This window comes from Megalobrama amblycephala, linkage group LG17 (assembly GCF_018812025.1).
Source record: "Megalobrama amblycephala isolate DHTTF-2021 linkage group LG17, ASM1881202v1, whole genome shotgun sequence".
Classification (NCBI taxonomy): Eukaryota; Metazoa; Chordata; class Actinopteri; order Cypriniformes; family Xenocyprididae; genus Megalobrama; species Megalobrama amblycephala.
In genome coordinates, this window is record NC_063060.1 from 2,077,096 (window position 1) to 2,090,486 (window position 13,391).

At 33.7% G+C, this 13,391-nt stretch overlaps 1 protein-coding gene across 4 annotated transcripts in view; it reads left to right on the forward strand.

Moving 5' to 3' along the window:
• pip5k1cb (phosphatidylinositol-4-phosphate 5-kinase, type I, gamma b) overlaps window positions 1-13,391 on the forward strand; it is a 59,807-nt gene that overhangs the window by 30,157 nt on the left and 16,259 nt on the right. For all 4 annotated transcript variants that reach the window (XM_048163827.1, XM_048163829.1, XM_048163830.1 and 1 more), the window contains exons 6-15: window positions 452-604; window positions 2,175-2,474; window positions 2,553-2,758; window positions 5,687-5,770; window positions 7,359-7,407; window positions 10,072-10,156; window positions 10,266-10,427; window positions 11,601-11,733; window positions 12,117-12,152; window positions 12,544-12,657. In XM_048163827.1, the coding sequence (XP_048019784.1) occupies window positions 452-604; window positions 2,175-2,474; window positions 2,553-2,758; window positions 5,687-5,770; window positions 7,359-7,407; window positions 10,072-10,156; window positions 10,266-10,427; window positions 11,601-11,733; window positions 12,117-12,152; window positions 12,544-12,657 (1,322 nt within the window). The remainder of the gene's footprint in view (window positions 1-451; window positions 605-2,174; window positions 2,475-2,552; window positions 2,759-5,686; window positions 5,771-7,358; window positions 7,408-10,071; window positions 10,157-10,265; window positions 10,428-11,600; window positions 11,734-12,116; window positions 12,153-12,543; window positions 12,658-13,391) is intronic.

Consider the following 13,391-nt stretch of genomic DNA (forward strand, 5'->3'; position numbering starts at 1 on the left):
ACACACACACACACACACTACCTGAGACAGATGGTGATTAGCACACTAATGCTTTCCTTTTTAAGCACTTAAAACAACAGATATCCACTGATGAGTGTGTGTGTGTGTGTGTGTGTGTGTGTGTGTGTGTGTGTGTGTGTGTGTGTGTGTGTGTGTGTTCTTGTATATATGCTTCATGAAAAAATGCCGTTTTTTGTGATGGGTAAATAACAATTTATATTTTAAATATTTCTAAACTTGCATGAATATCTTCTGTCGAACATGAGACGTTGCTCTTTTTCATGCAACAAAAATAGATGGTGATTTATGTTAATATCAAGCTCCAAAAAACATAAATATATCATAAAATTATGACTCGGCCAATATGACGTTCCATCAAGTGCTGTATAACTATAGTTCAGAATAAATGCATCATCCTCTGACGTCCTGTTGTGTCTCTCTGTTTGTGCAGTATTCTCTTTGTAATGAACCCTTGATCGAGCTCTCAAACCCCGGTGCCAGCGGCTCCATTTTCTACGTCACTCGAGACGATGAATTCATCCTCAAAACCGTCATGCACAAAGAGGCTGAATTCCTGCAGAAGCTGCTTCCAGGATACTATATGGTGAGTCATCATCTCCATCCTGAACGACTGAAGCTTTAGCACTGTTTGCACACTAGCCATCCGAAATAGTATGCATGATTACAATATAAAGGAGTATGACTGGTAAAGTATGCATCTTAACATTAGCATTTTAAGCTAACCTTTTCAAATTGTTTTAAAATGTAATGACGAATGATGTGAAGGCGTTGCAGCAGTAAGAGCGAGTGAAGTGATGATGAAGTTTAGGTAATAAATTTGTGCATGCAAACACAAACTGTATGTAGGAGTTTGTGGACGAGATGCAGTTTTTATGACATGGTTATGTGTCCAAATGATTTTTTTTAATTCACATCTGCCAGTTTTACTTCAATAAGTGCCAAATGCACCATTTTCAGTACAATGTGACAAACGAAGACGACACAAATCTGAATTTTAACAAGTTATACATTAGTATAGGTAAATTAACAATATGTACTCTTTTTTTGGAACCAGATATCCCTGTTTATTTGTCAGCAAAAGTCCGCTAGATGACTCAAAATGCATAATTTTGCAATATCTGATATTCTGATATTTCTGACAAAAAATAAATAGCAAAATATATAAAAGCAAATGATTACTAGTTAAATTACTTAAACTTAAAGGGAGTTAATGCATATATATTTGAAGTAATTTAGAGAATTTTAAGGCCCTCTTCTTTTAAGTTTTAGGAATTGAAATAAAATAAAATAAAATAATTTTTAAAATAATTTTAAATGGCACAAATTTGTGCTTAATTTGTGCACAAAATGAGCCTGAAATGCCAAATAAAAAGCATAGTTACAGATAGTAAACTTAAACTTCCAAAAGCATAAACATAAAATAACATTTTGAAAAAAAAATCAGATCAGATTAAAGCCATGATTTTGTTATAATACCATTTGATCTGTTTGCTATTTGCAGTAGTGTTTTATATAGTGTACATTTTTTTATGAATTGTATTAAAACTAGTTGGGCTCATAATAATTAATAATGTGGAACATTTGAAAACAAAACTGTATTGTCTCCATTAATCATTGATAGATAATAACAAGTGAGATTTTTGACCACTGAACTAGGAAATATCCCTAGAAACGTAATATTCGTGTTGAAGTTTTTGGCAAAAGAAAACGCCACAGCTCTTTTTCACTGTTTTCTCTAGTCATGTAGCACCGATTTTTTTGCATTTCTATTGCTTACAGGAGATGTTCTCAGAACATTGGCTAAAGGTTCTTTCAAGGTTATGAACAAACATTCTTCCACTAACATTCCAACAGAACATTTGTTCAAAGTTATCCAGTCTTTAATAATGTTCTAAACACGTTGTATATCGTTCATGGAACATTTTTTTTTTCTGCTCTTTTCTCCATTTTTTAAATGTTACTACTTCAGAGAACATTCAAAAGTAACATTCCCATGTTTCCAAAATGATAAATTGGAATGTTCCCATTTTTAAAACTTTTAAATATGGACATTTTGAACGCTCAGAGAACATTCAGAAGAAACTTTCCCATAACTAAATGAGAACGTTAACAAAACGTTCTTATGACTCTAATCTGTGTTTTCTCTCCCTCAGAACCTGAACCAGAATCCTCGCACCCTGCTGCCCAAGTTCTTCGGTTTGTACTGCGTTCAGTCCGGCGGGAAGAACATCCGGATCGTGGTGATGAATAACGTCCTGCCCCGCGTCTTCCGCATGCACCTGAAGTTCGACCTGAAGGGCTCCACCTGCAAGCGCCGAGCGTCCAAGAAAGAACGTGAGAAGTCCAGACCCACTTTCAAAGACCTGGACTTCATGCAGGACGTTCCAGACGGACTCCTGCTGGATGTGGACACGTACAACGCCCTGGTGAAAACGCTGCAGAGAGACTGTCTGGTGAGTGTGTGGATGCGCTCGGTTAGCGCAGACGTGAACTGGACAGGTTTATGATAAAGGTGTGATGTTTCTGTGCAGGTGTTGGAGAGTTTTAAGATCATGGACTACAGCTTGTTGTTGGGCGTTCATAATCTGGACCAGGCGGAGCGCGAGCAGCAGATGGAGGGGTCGCAGGGCAGCAGCGACGAGAAGAGACCGGCCGCTCAGCGAGCGCTTTACTCCACCGCCATGGAGTCCATTCTGGGCGGAGCTGCGTGCGGAGACTCCATAGACACCGAAGACACGTATGTGTGATGCTTCGGCTTCTGTTTCAGTAAAGATCCACTTCTAAAAGCACAAACATAAAATAACATTCGCTAGATCAGATCAGAAATATTAGATCCAACCCTGGATGCCGGATCCTGTCTGAAGATATCCGGTATCCAAACTCAGTAAAGTTTTGTCTGGTAACTGGATTAACAGCCTGGGGGAGAACAGGAAGCCGGAGACAAAGTGATGAGCATTGAATAATCTTAGTTGTGTATGTTTCCACTGACCAATACAAATCCAACAAGTCTTATTATACCAACGCAACGGAAAATTATTGCTTCACAACGTCGTCCTGTGACATTCAAAACCTTGAAATGGAGACATGAAGACAAACAATAGCAAAATAAGTAATATAAAGACATATTATAATGTTGAATGGCATAAATCAAATGACAAACTACAGAAATGACTAATGATGATTTAAATTATTATAAAATTATATAGAATAAAAAACTCAACACAGATGTATGGTTGCTCTCTTGAATATTAAATACAATAAGACAAATTGTATTTAAGCATTATGTTTTGATATAATGCTTGTTTCTGCCATGAAATAAAAATAAAAAGGTAATTGCAACTTTTTATCTTACAATTCTGACTTTTTTTCTTGATGATATAAAGTCAGAATTGCATGATATAAAGTCAGAATTGTGAGATATAAAGTCAGAATTGTGAGATATAAAGTCAGAATTGCGATATAAAGTCAGAATTGTGAGATATAAAGTCAGAATTGTGAGATATAAAGTCAGAATTGCGATATAAAGTTATAATTGTGAGATATAAAGTCAGAATTGTGAGATATAAAGTCAGAATTGCGATATAAAGTTATAATTGTGAGATATAAAGTCAGAATTGTGAGATATAAAGTCAGAATTGTGAGATATAAAGTCAGAATTGCGATATAAAGTTATAATTGTGAGATATAAAGTCAGAATTGTGAGATATAAAGTCAGAATTGCGATATAAAGTTATAATTGTGAGATATAAAGTCAGAATTGTGAGATATAAAGTCAGAATTGCGATATAAAGTCAGAATTGTGAGATATAAAGTCAGAATTGTGAGATATAAAGTCAGAATTGCGATATAAAGTCAGAATTGCAGAATTGTGAGATATAAAGTCAGAATTGCGATATAAAGTCAGAATTGTGAGATATAAAGTCAGAATTGTGAGATATAAAGTCAGAATTGTGAGATATAAAGTCAGAATTGTGAGATATAAAGTCAGAATTGCGATATAAAGTCAGAATTGTGAGATATAAAGTCAGAATTGTGAGATATAAAGTCAGAATTGCGATATAAAGTTATAATTGTGAGATATAAAGTCAGAATTGTGAGATATAAAGTCAGAATTGCGATATAAAGTCAGAATTGTGTGATATAAAGTCAGAATTGTGAGATATAAAGTCAGAATTGTGAGATATAAAGTCAGAATTGCGATATAAAGTCAGAATTGCAGAATTGTGAGATATAAAGTCAGATTGCGATATAAAGTCAGAATTGTGAGATATAAAGTCAGAATTGTGAGATATAAAGTCAGAATTGCGATATAAAGTCAGAATTGTGAGATATAAAGTCAGAATTGCGATATAAAGTCAGAATTGTGAGATATAAAGTCAGAATTGTGAGATATAAAGTCAGAATTGCGATATAAAGTCAGAATTGTGAGATATAAAGTCAGAATTGTGAGATATAAAGTCAGAATTGCGATATAAAGTCAGAATTGTGAGATATAAAGTCAGAATTGTGAGTTATAAAGTCAGAATTGCGATATAAAGTTATAATTGTGAGATATAAAGTCAGAATTGCGATATAAAGTCAGAATTGCAGAATTGTGAGATATAAAGTCAGAATTGCGATATAAAGTCAGAATTGTGAGATATAAAGTCAGAATTGTGAGATATAAAGTCAGAATTGCGATATAAAGTCAGAATTGTGAGATATAAAGTCAGAATTGTGAGATATAAAGTCAGAATTGCGATATAAAGTTATAATTGTGAGATATAAAGTCAGAATTGTGAGATATAAAGTCAGAATTGTGAGATATAAAGTCAGAATTGCGATATAAAGTCAGAATTGTGAGATATAAAGTCAGAATTGTGAGATATAAAGTCAGAATTGCGATATAAAGTCAGAATTGTGAGATATAAAGTCAGAATTGTGAGATATAAAGTCAGAATTGCGATATAAAGTCAGAATTGTGAGATATAAAGTCAGAATTGCGATATAAAGTCAGAATTGTGAGATATAAAGTCAGAATTGCGATATAAAGTCAGAATTGTGAGTTATAAAGTCAGAATTGTGAGATATAAAGTCAGAATTGCGATATAAAGTCAGAATTGTGAGTTATAAAGTCAGAATTGCATTTATATCATGCAAGTCTGATTTTATATCACATAATTCCTACTATATAACTCACAATTCTGACTTTATATCTCACAATTCTGACTTTATATCGCAATTCTGACTTTATAACTCGCAATTCTGAGAAAAAAAGTCAGAATTGTGAAATAAAAAGTTGCAATTACCTTTTTTATTTTTGTATTTTGTGACAGAAACAAGCTTCCATAGTTTGCTATTTGCAGTTAGGTTCATTTTGACCAGCAAACATCAATAATTACTTTTAATAGTAGTGTATAGAACCCACAACAATAAAAAAGTGAGATTTTTGACATCCTCGGTTTACAGAATTCCGGTCACCTTAATATGCGTGTTGAAGTTTTTGGTGAATTAAATGCCACAGTCCTTTTTCTCTGTTCTCTCATGTAGCTCCGATTTTCTATTTTGACTGCACAGACTGCCACGTTTTATTAAAAACCCATCTTGCCAGTTGTGAAGATGTTTTGAATTGTGTTTTAGAGCTCTGATTATTTGATAAATCATCTCTCTCTCTCTCTGTCTGTAGAATGGGTGGGATCCCTGCGGTCAGTGGGAAAGGAGAGAGACTCCTGCTCTTCATAGGCATCATAGACATCCTGCAGTCCTACAGGTGACACACTTATAACTCTATACTGGAACGCATTTGTTCATAAAGCATGCTTCAAATCGGCTTTTTTCTCTAAAGCAGTGTATCGAAGATCCAAGAGTCCAATTTTAACAATTTGTGTACTGTCCATCTTAAATAGTATGCATGATTACAATATAAAAGAGTATGATGTTTCCTGGATGAGATAATATTTCTGCTGGATTTTCAAAGTATTGTCTAAACATTAGCATTTTATCATGCACAACCCTTTTCAACGTTTTTTACAAATGTTATGAATGTGATGTGAAGCTGTTGTAATGAACTCGTGCATGCAAACACAAACCGTATGTAGGAGTCTGTGATCAAGACAGATTTATGTTATATACATTTTTTTTTTTTTTAAATTCACATCTGCCAGATTTAAGTGCAGTTTTCATTTGCCACAAATCTGCTCTGTTCTCTAAAATCACATGACCCACTAAAAATACTTAATTTTAATGCTCACGTTTTATAGAATAAAGCAAAGCTGTCAAGATATGAATATACACTCTAAAAAATGCTGGGTTAAAAACAACCCAAGTTGGGTTGAAAATGGACAAACCCTGCTAATAGGTTGTTTTGACCCAGCAATTGGGTTAAATGTTTGCCCAACCTGCTGGGTAGTTTTATTTAACCCAACTATTGTGTAAAAATTACTGTATTGTTGGTTAAAATAAACCCAAAGTATGTTGGAAATTAACATTTATTAATATGTTTAATGAATAATTAAACAATAATGTTAAATTGCTTATTAATAAATGTTCACCTTTTGATTATTATTGTTGCCTCTAGTAAACATGTGTCTGATTTTTAATTTCCAACATATTTTGGGTTCATTTTAAGCAACAATACAGTCATTTTTAAACAATAGTTGGGTTAAATAAAACTACTCAGCAGGTTGGGCAAACATTTAACCCAATTGCTGGGTCAAAACAACCCATTAGCAGGGTTTGTCCATTTTCAACCCAACTTGGGTTGTTTTTAACCCAGAGTGTTTGCTTATCTTTTTGTGTGTGTGATCTGAGTGATTTTCATACGAACATCAAACCTGCTTAAGATTTAGATTTATAATTTAAATTTAAATTAATTTTTAATATATATTTTTAAAAGTTATATTATATCACATTTAAGAGCTAGATGTAAGATTTAATAGTTTTATATATATTGATATATAAAAATATATATTATATTTATATATAAAAAAATATAAAATATTATTACAAATAATTATTAAACAGGAAAATATTATATATATTAAATGAAATATTATAAGAAAATATTATTTGCAAAATTATAGAAATATTTGTTTTAAGCTAATTAGCTTTTTAAATTATTTTATTTTAAGTTGCATATGGTGCAGTTGCCCTGTTGTTTTGGGGACAGATATTTTCTCTCCTCCTGCTCTTTCATTCTGCTCCTCTGCCTGCATTAGTGTGTGTTTTTGCTCTATTGCTGAGTCATTAAGACTGCATTAAGTTGCAAAAAATAAATCCAAAGCTCTCCCATCAGGATACTCAGCAGTGTGTGGTTCTGTGAATCTGTGAGCTGACGTCTGTCTCTCTCGTTCATGCAGACTCATTAAGAAGCTGGAACACACGTGGAAGGCTCTGGTCCATGATGGGGTGAGAAACCCAGAAATACATCTCCATCTTCACCATTATAATGTGTCATATAGTCCTCAGAGCATTAATACACATCACCTCCATCTGCTCTCATACATGCACTTCTGTATAAACACAAACTGTGACGGCACAGACAAGACTTAAAGAGGACTTTTTATACTTTTTTACAGTTTTATCTATCTTTAGTGTGTAATGTTGCTGTTTGAGCATGAAAATGTCCCTCCAGCAGGAGTTCTTCTCTATATCAGTGTCTTGAGTCTTCAGTCTTGAGTTTTCTTCACAATATTCCTCATTTAAATAATTCATATGCAGAATAAAGGGGCGGGGCCTGCTTGAGTTAGTTAGTAGTGTGTTGAAACTGGTGGTTATGGTAAGGGGGGGACATTTCCCAAACACCAATCACAACACACTGCTCCAGCCGACCAATCGGAGCACATTGTGCTTTTCAGAAGGAGGGGCTTCATAGAGACAGGAACTAAACAGAGTGTTACTGACAGACTGGGAAGAGAGGAGCTGCAACAATGGAGAATATGAGGAGAATAATCAACCTGTTCTAGTGGAGCACAAAAACAACATCAAGACTTTGTAAAGGAGCATAATATGACCTCTTTAATGTGTGGAAGAGAATATTGAATGTGGTAATCTCACCCTGTGCCCTCCTTTATTAATGCATGAGATGTTTGATGTGTGTCTGTGTGTGTGTGTGTGTGTGTGTGTGTGTGTGTGTGTGTGTGTGTGTGTGTGTGTGTGTGTGTGTGTGTGTTCTGGAGATTCAATGAGACAGTAGATAAACTTTGATAAGGATCACTTGTGTTTGGTTTCGCTGTAGATCTCGAGTCTGAGAAGACGTCTCTTTCCATTCGCTTTCCAACTTCTGTTTCTATCTACTTTATTTCCAGTCTGTCTTTTTCTCCCCAAATACTTCCACATTACTAGCAAATACTGTTTACTAAAAAAAAAAAAAAAAAAAAATATATATATATATATATATATATATATATATATATATATATATATATACACTACCGCTCAAAAGTTTGGGATCGGTAAGATTTTTAATGTTTTTAAAAGATGTCTCTTCTGCTCACCAAGGCTTAATTTATTTAATTAAAAATACAGTAAAAACAGTAATATTGTGAAAAATTATTACAATTTAAAATGACTGTTTTCTATGTGAATATATAGTAAATGTAATTTATATCTTGTGATCAAAGCTGAATTTTCAGCATCATTACTCCAGTCTTCAGTGTCACATGATCCTTCAGAAATCATTCTAATATGATGATTTGCTGCTCAAGAAACATTTATTATTATTTTCAATGTTGAAAACAGTTTTTTTCAGGATTCCTTGATGAATAGAAAGTTCAAAAGAACAGCATTTATCTGAAATACAAAGCTTTTGTAACATTTACACTACCTTTCAAAAGTTTGGGGTAGGGTTGTCAAACGATTAATCGTGATTAATCGCATACAAAATAAAAGTTTGCATAATATATGTGTGAGTAATGTGTGTAAATAATATAAATGCACACAAATTAATGTATATATTTAAGAGAAATATGTTATTTATGTACAAAAAAATTATAATTATAATTAATAAATTATATAAAAATATAAATAAATACATATACTTGTAAATATTTCTCAAATATATACATGAATGTGTTTGTATTTATATATACATAATAATTACACACAGTACACCCACATATATTAGGCAAACTCAAACTTTTATTTTGTATGCGATTAATCGTGATTAATCGTTTGACAGCCCTAGTTTGGGGTCAGTAAGTAAGTATTTTTTTGAAAAGAAATTAAAGAAATGAATACTTTTATTCAGCAAGGATGCATTAAATCAATCAAAAGTGACAGTAAAGACATTTATAATGTTACAAAAGATTAGATTTCAGATAAACACTGTTCTTTTGAACTTTCTATTCATCAAATAATCCTGAAAAAAAATATTGTACACAAATATTTTGTACAATTGTACACATTAAATGTTTCTTGAGCAGCAGATCAGCATATTAGAATGATTTCTGAAGGATCATGTGACACTGAAAATTCAGCTTTGATCACAGGATATAAATTACACTTTACTATATATTCACATAGAAAACAGTCATTTTAAATTGTAATAAGATTTCACAATATTACTGTTTTTACTCTATTTTTAATTAAGTAAATGCACCCTTGGTGAGCAGACGAAACTTCTTTAAAAAACATTAAAAATCATACCGATCCCAAACTTTTGAGCGGTAGTGTATATAGTATAAACATCTATGTATAATAAATATAAAGCTCTTTTGCATTAAGCAGTGACTTTAAAATAAAATAAAATGTGTTGAATTTTCATGCAAATAATATCAAAAGTCAAAAAAATCTAAAATTAGGCTTCAAGCTAAATTTAGCTACTAAATATAATAATATACTACCCGTGACCCAAGCAGATGAATTTTCTTAACCTTTAACCACTAAATGACTGTGATTGGTCAGTCATCACCAGCGCAGCTTCCATGACTCTTCAGTCGCGGTCTGAACCTCAGTGATGACACTGAGAAGCTTTAATAGAATAAAAACAGTCAAAATAATTATTTAAACCCATTTTGTCTGATCAATACATGTGAATGTCCACTCAGCTCACATCTCTCCTCCGTCTCACAGGACACTGTCTCCGTCCACCGGCCGAACTTCTACGCTGACCGTTTTTTCAGGTTCATGAGCAGCACTGTGTTCAAGAAAAGCACTTGTGAGTACTGACCGACAGCATTAGTGAGAAGTTCACTTTAAATAAAGAGCCAATGGAGACGATTAATACAGCATGTAATCTAATAGAAGACATTCTCTGGTTTCTCCAGCACTGAAAGCTTCTCCTGCTAAGAAGGGCCGTGTGGCGCTGACCGTGCCCAAATTCAGCGTTCCCGGAGCGGCTTGGTCGGCCAGTCAGCTGCCCTCAGAGAGAGACCAGAACATCTATGATCTGAGAGGAGCGCGCAGCTTCCCCGTGCTGGAAAACGATGGTCATTTTCTTACTGTTGTTCGTTCCTTGTGTGTTTTTAGACTGTTTTTTTTTGTCACACTTTAGTTTAGGTTCCAATTCTCACTATTAACTATGACGTTTGCCTCAATAAACTCCTAATTACTGCTTATTAATAGTTAGTAAGGTAGTTGTTAAGTTAAGGTATTGTGTAGGATTAAGAATTTAGAATATGGTCATGCAGAATAAGGCATTAATAAACAGCTAATATCCTGGTAAGATGCATGCTAATAAGTAAATAGTGAGAATTGGACCCTAAACTAAAGTGTTTACTATGTTTTTTATCATCTGAAATGTGCTGTGACTTATATTACAAAGCAGCTTATATAATACAATTAACAATGAGCATGCAAAACATTCACAAAGCACACATTTGGATTTTTAAATAGTAGTTGGAGTTTATAATAAATATTAATAATGAATGCCAGTATAATTTATGTTTGTTTTATACTTATATTTTTTCATTCTGTTCTGTTAAATTTAAAATATTTGTTGCGTGAGTGAAGGGAACTAAAATGCATGTTTATAATGTTAGTAAACGTTTCAATTTATTTACTGGTATTTCTTATTTTTCTCTCAAAAATGCCATTTTGACAGGTGAAACTTAGAGTTATTTTACGGAAAATATGGTAGTTGCTTTAAAAATGCTAAATATTCATTGTACGACATGATAACTGGACGCCACTTTCTGAATTAAACATGCAACAAACATAATGCAGTCATGTGACAACAATGTAGCATTCTGTAGAATTCTTTTGAAATTGTGACATTTTTTGTTACATAATTTCAAAACGTTCTTCTAGTAACGTTAATAGAATGTCTGTTCCAAGTTATCTGGTTTTTAATAATGTTCTGAAAACGTTAACACAAAAACGTTATTTATACATCGTTCATTGAACTTTTTTCTGTAACGGTCATCTAACGTTTTTTAAATGTTACAGCTTACTTCAGAACATTCAAAAGTAACATTCCCCTAATGTTTACAGAATGATAAAATAGAATGTTCCATAAACATTTTTAAACTTAAACTTAAACGGGATGTTTTAAACATTCAGAAATAACGTTTTCATAACTTACATTAACAAAACCTTCTTAGAAGATATTTTTATTGGCTGGGAGATTGTTTTTCATGTGATTGTTTGTTCTTTTCTCTCAGGTCTGCAGTCTTGCACTCCTCCGTCATTCGAGGAAGCAACTACAGCGTCTGTGGCCACAACTCTGTCCTCCAACACCTCCATATCTATCCCAGAACGCTCTCCATCGGACACCACAGAACACCCGCGCTACAGGTCAACACCTCACCATAAATCAGCTTATTTAAACCGTTTATTTCATTTAGCTAACACGAGGCAGCATACGAGCTCTTCAGAGAAGAAACAACTGTAACACTTCACCTTTATGTACAAAGTTAAAATGCATTATAATATTTGCAGAATCTAATATTGCATGTTTTTTAATGCATTATGCTTTCTAAAGGTGTGATAGTGTATAGATAAGTATTATAATTGTGATTACAATTATTCATGAGATCATACAGTGCATTATAAGGTGCATTAATAACGCATTTTATAATGTATTAAAGTAAAGTGTTACCACAACGAATCCCTGCTTTATTCTGAACGCGTGCATATGAATATCTGTGAATATCTTTTGTTCTCTTTTGTCTTCACAGAAGACACACACTGTCTCTGAAAGATGGCGAGGGAAGGTGAGCTTCATTTGCATTACTGTATTTTTGTTAACAAACCATATTAAACTGTGGCATTACATGTATGACAATAGCTAGTTCACTGATCACACTGTGCAGAATTTTAATCTTATTTTCCAAACAAAAATATAAATATTCTTAAATCAAGAAAAAGAGATTTTGCTGAAAATTTGTTATTGTTTTAAGCATAAACTCACTGATTTTTGATACAATTTTTCAGAAAACAAAACTGAATATCTTCAGTCATTTTGCTTCACAAGTCTTGATTTAAGAATGTTTAGATATTTGTGCTGGAAAACAAGACAAAAACATCATTTTTTGCAGTGCACTGCCAAAGTCAGAAGACCCAAAACCAGTGTGTTCAGTGAGTTTAATCAGCTTGTTTCCGCAGGACGCATGAAGTGGTGGACGTCCACGAGGAGGAGCAGCAGACGATCACTGTGCAGGTGGAGGTGAAGAGAGAGAGAGAAGAGGATGAGGAGGAGCCAGACGTCACGCTGACACAGTATGTGCAACATTACCTCCGTCAGAAATCACATTAATTACCGTTACGTGTCTAACGAAGCGATACCATTGAGCCGCGTTTACCTCAGTAAGTTGACCGAGTGGATCTCTGAGCTGGTGCGAGTGAGTGGAGGCGGGGCTAATTTGCATATTCATGGCTCCTCGTATACTAAATGAAGCACGGGTGTAGAGTTACATTCAAGTGACTTTAAGGCATGAAGAAGTTTTTGTTTTTGTTCAGATTTTGTTGTTTGTTTGTTTTAAGCGTATTTTGAGCAATTTTTCAGAGAATAAGACTTAATATAAAAGTCATTTTGCTTCTGAAGTAAATGTATCTTGATTTAAGAATGTTTAGATATTTGTACAGGAAAACAAGACAAAAGTACTGAGGAAGAGTGTGCATGTGAATCACATACTGCTGCAGCAGCACTCGTTCTCTGATGTTTTCGTGATATTGTCACGATATTTCCGGTTATTTGAACCAAGTTAAGAGAAACAAGTGTTCCTGTAGTGCAACGCCAAGGTCATGGGTTCGATACCCAGGGAATTAATGAACCGAAAAGTTGTGTAGCTTGAATGCAATGTACTGTAAGCATCTGACAGATGTAAAAATGTGTGTGTGTGTGTGTGTGTGTGTGTAAGGGTGATCATCCTCTCAGGATTTATTTTGGGAGACTGACCAGATGTACATTATCCTTAACCAAGCAACTCTGCATCCGAATTAACATAATATTC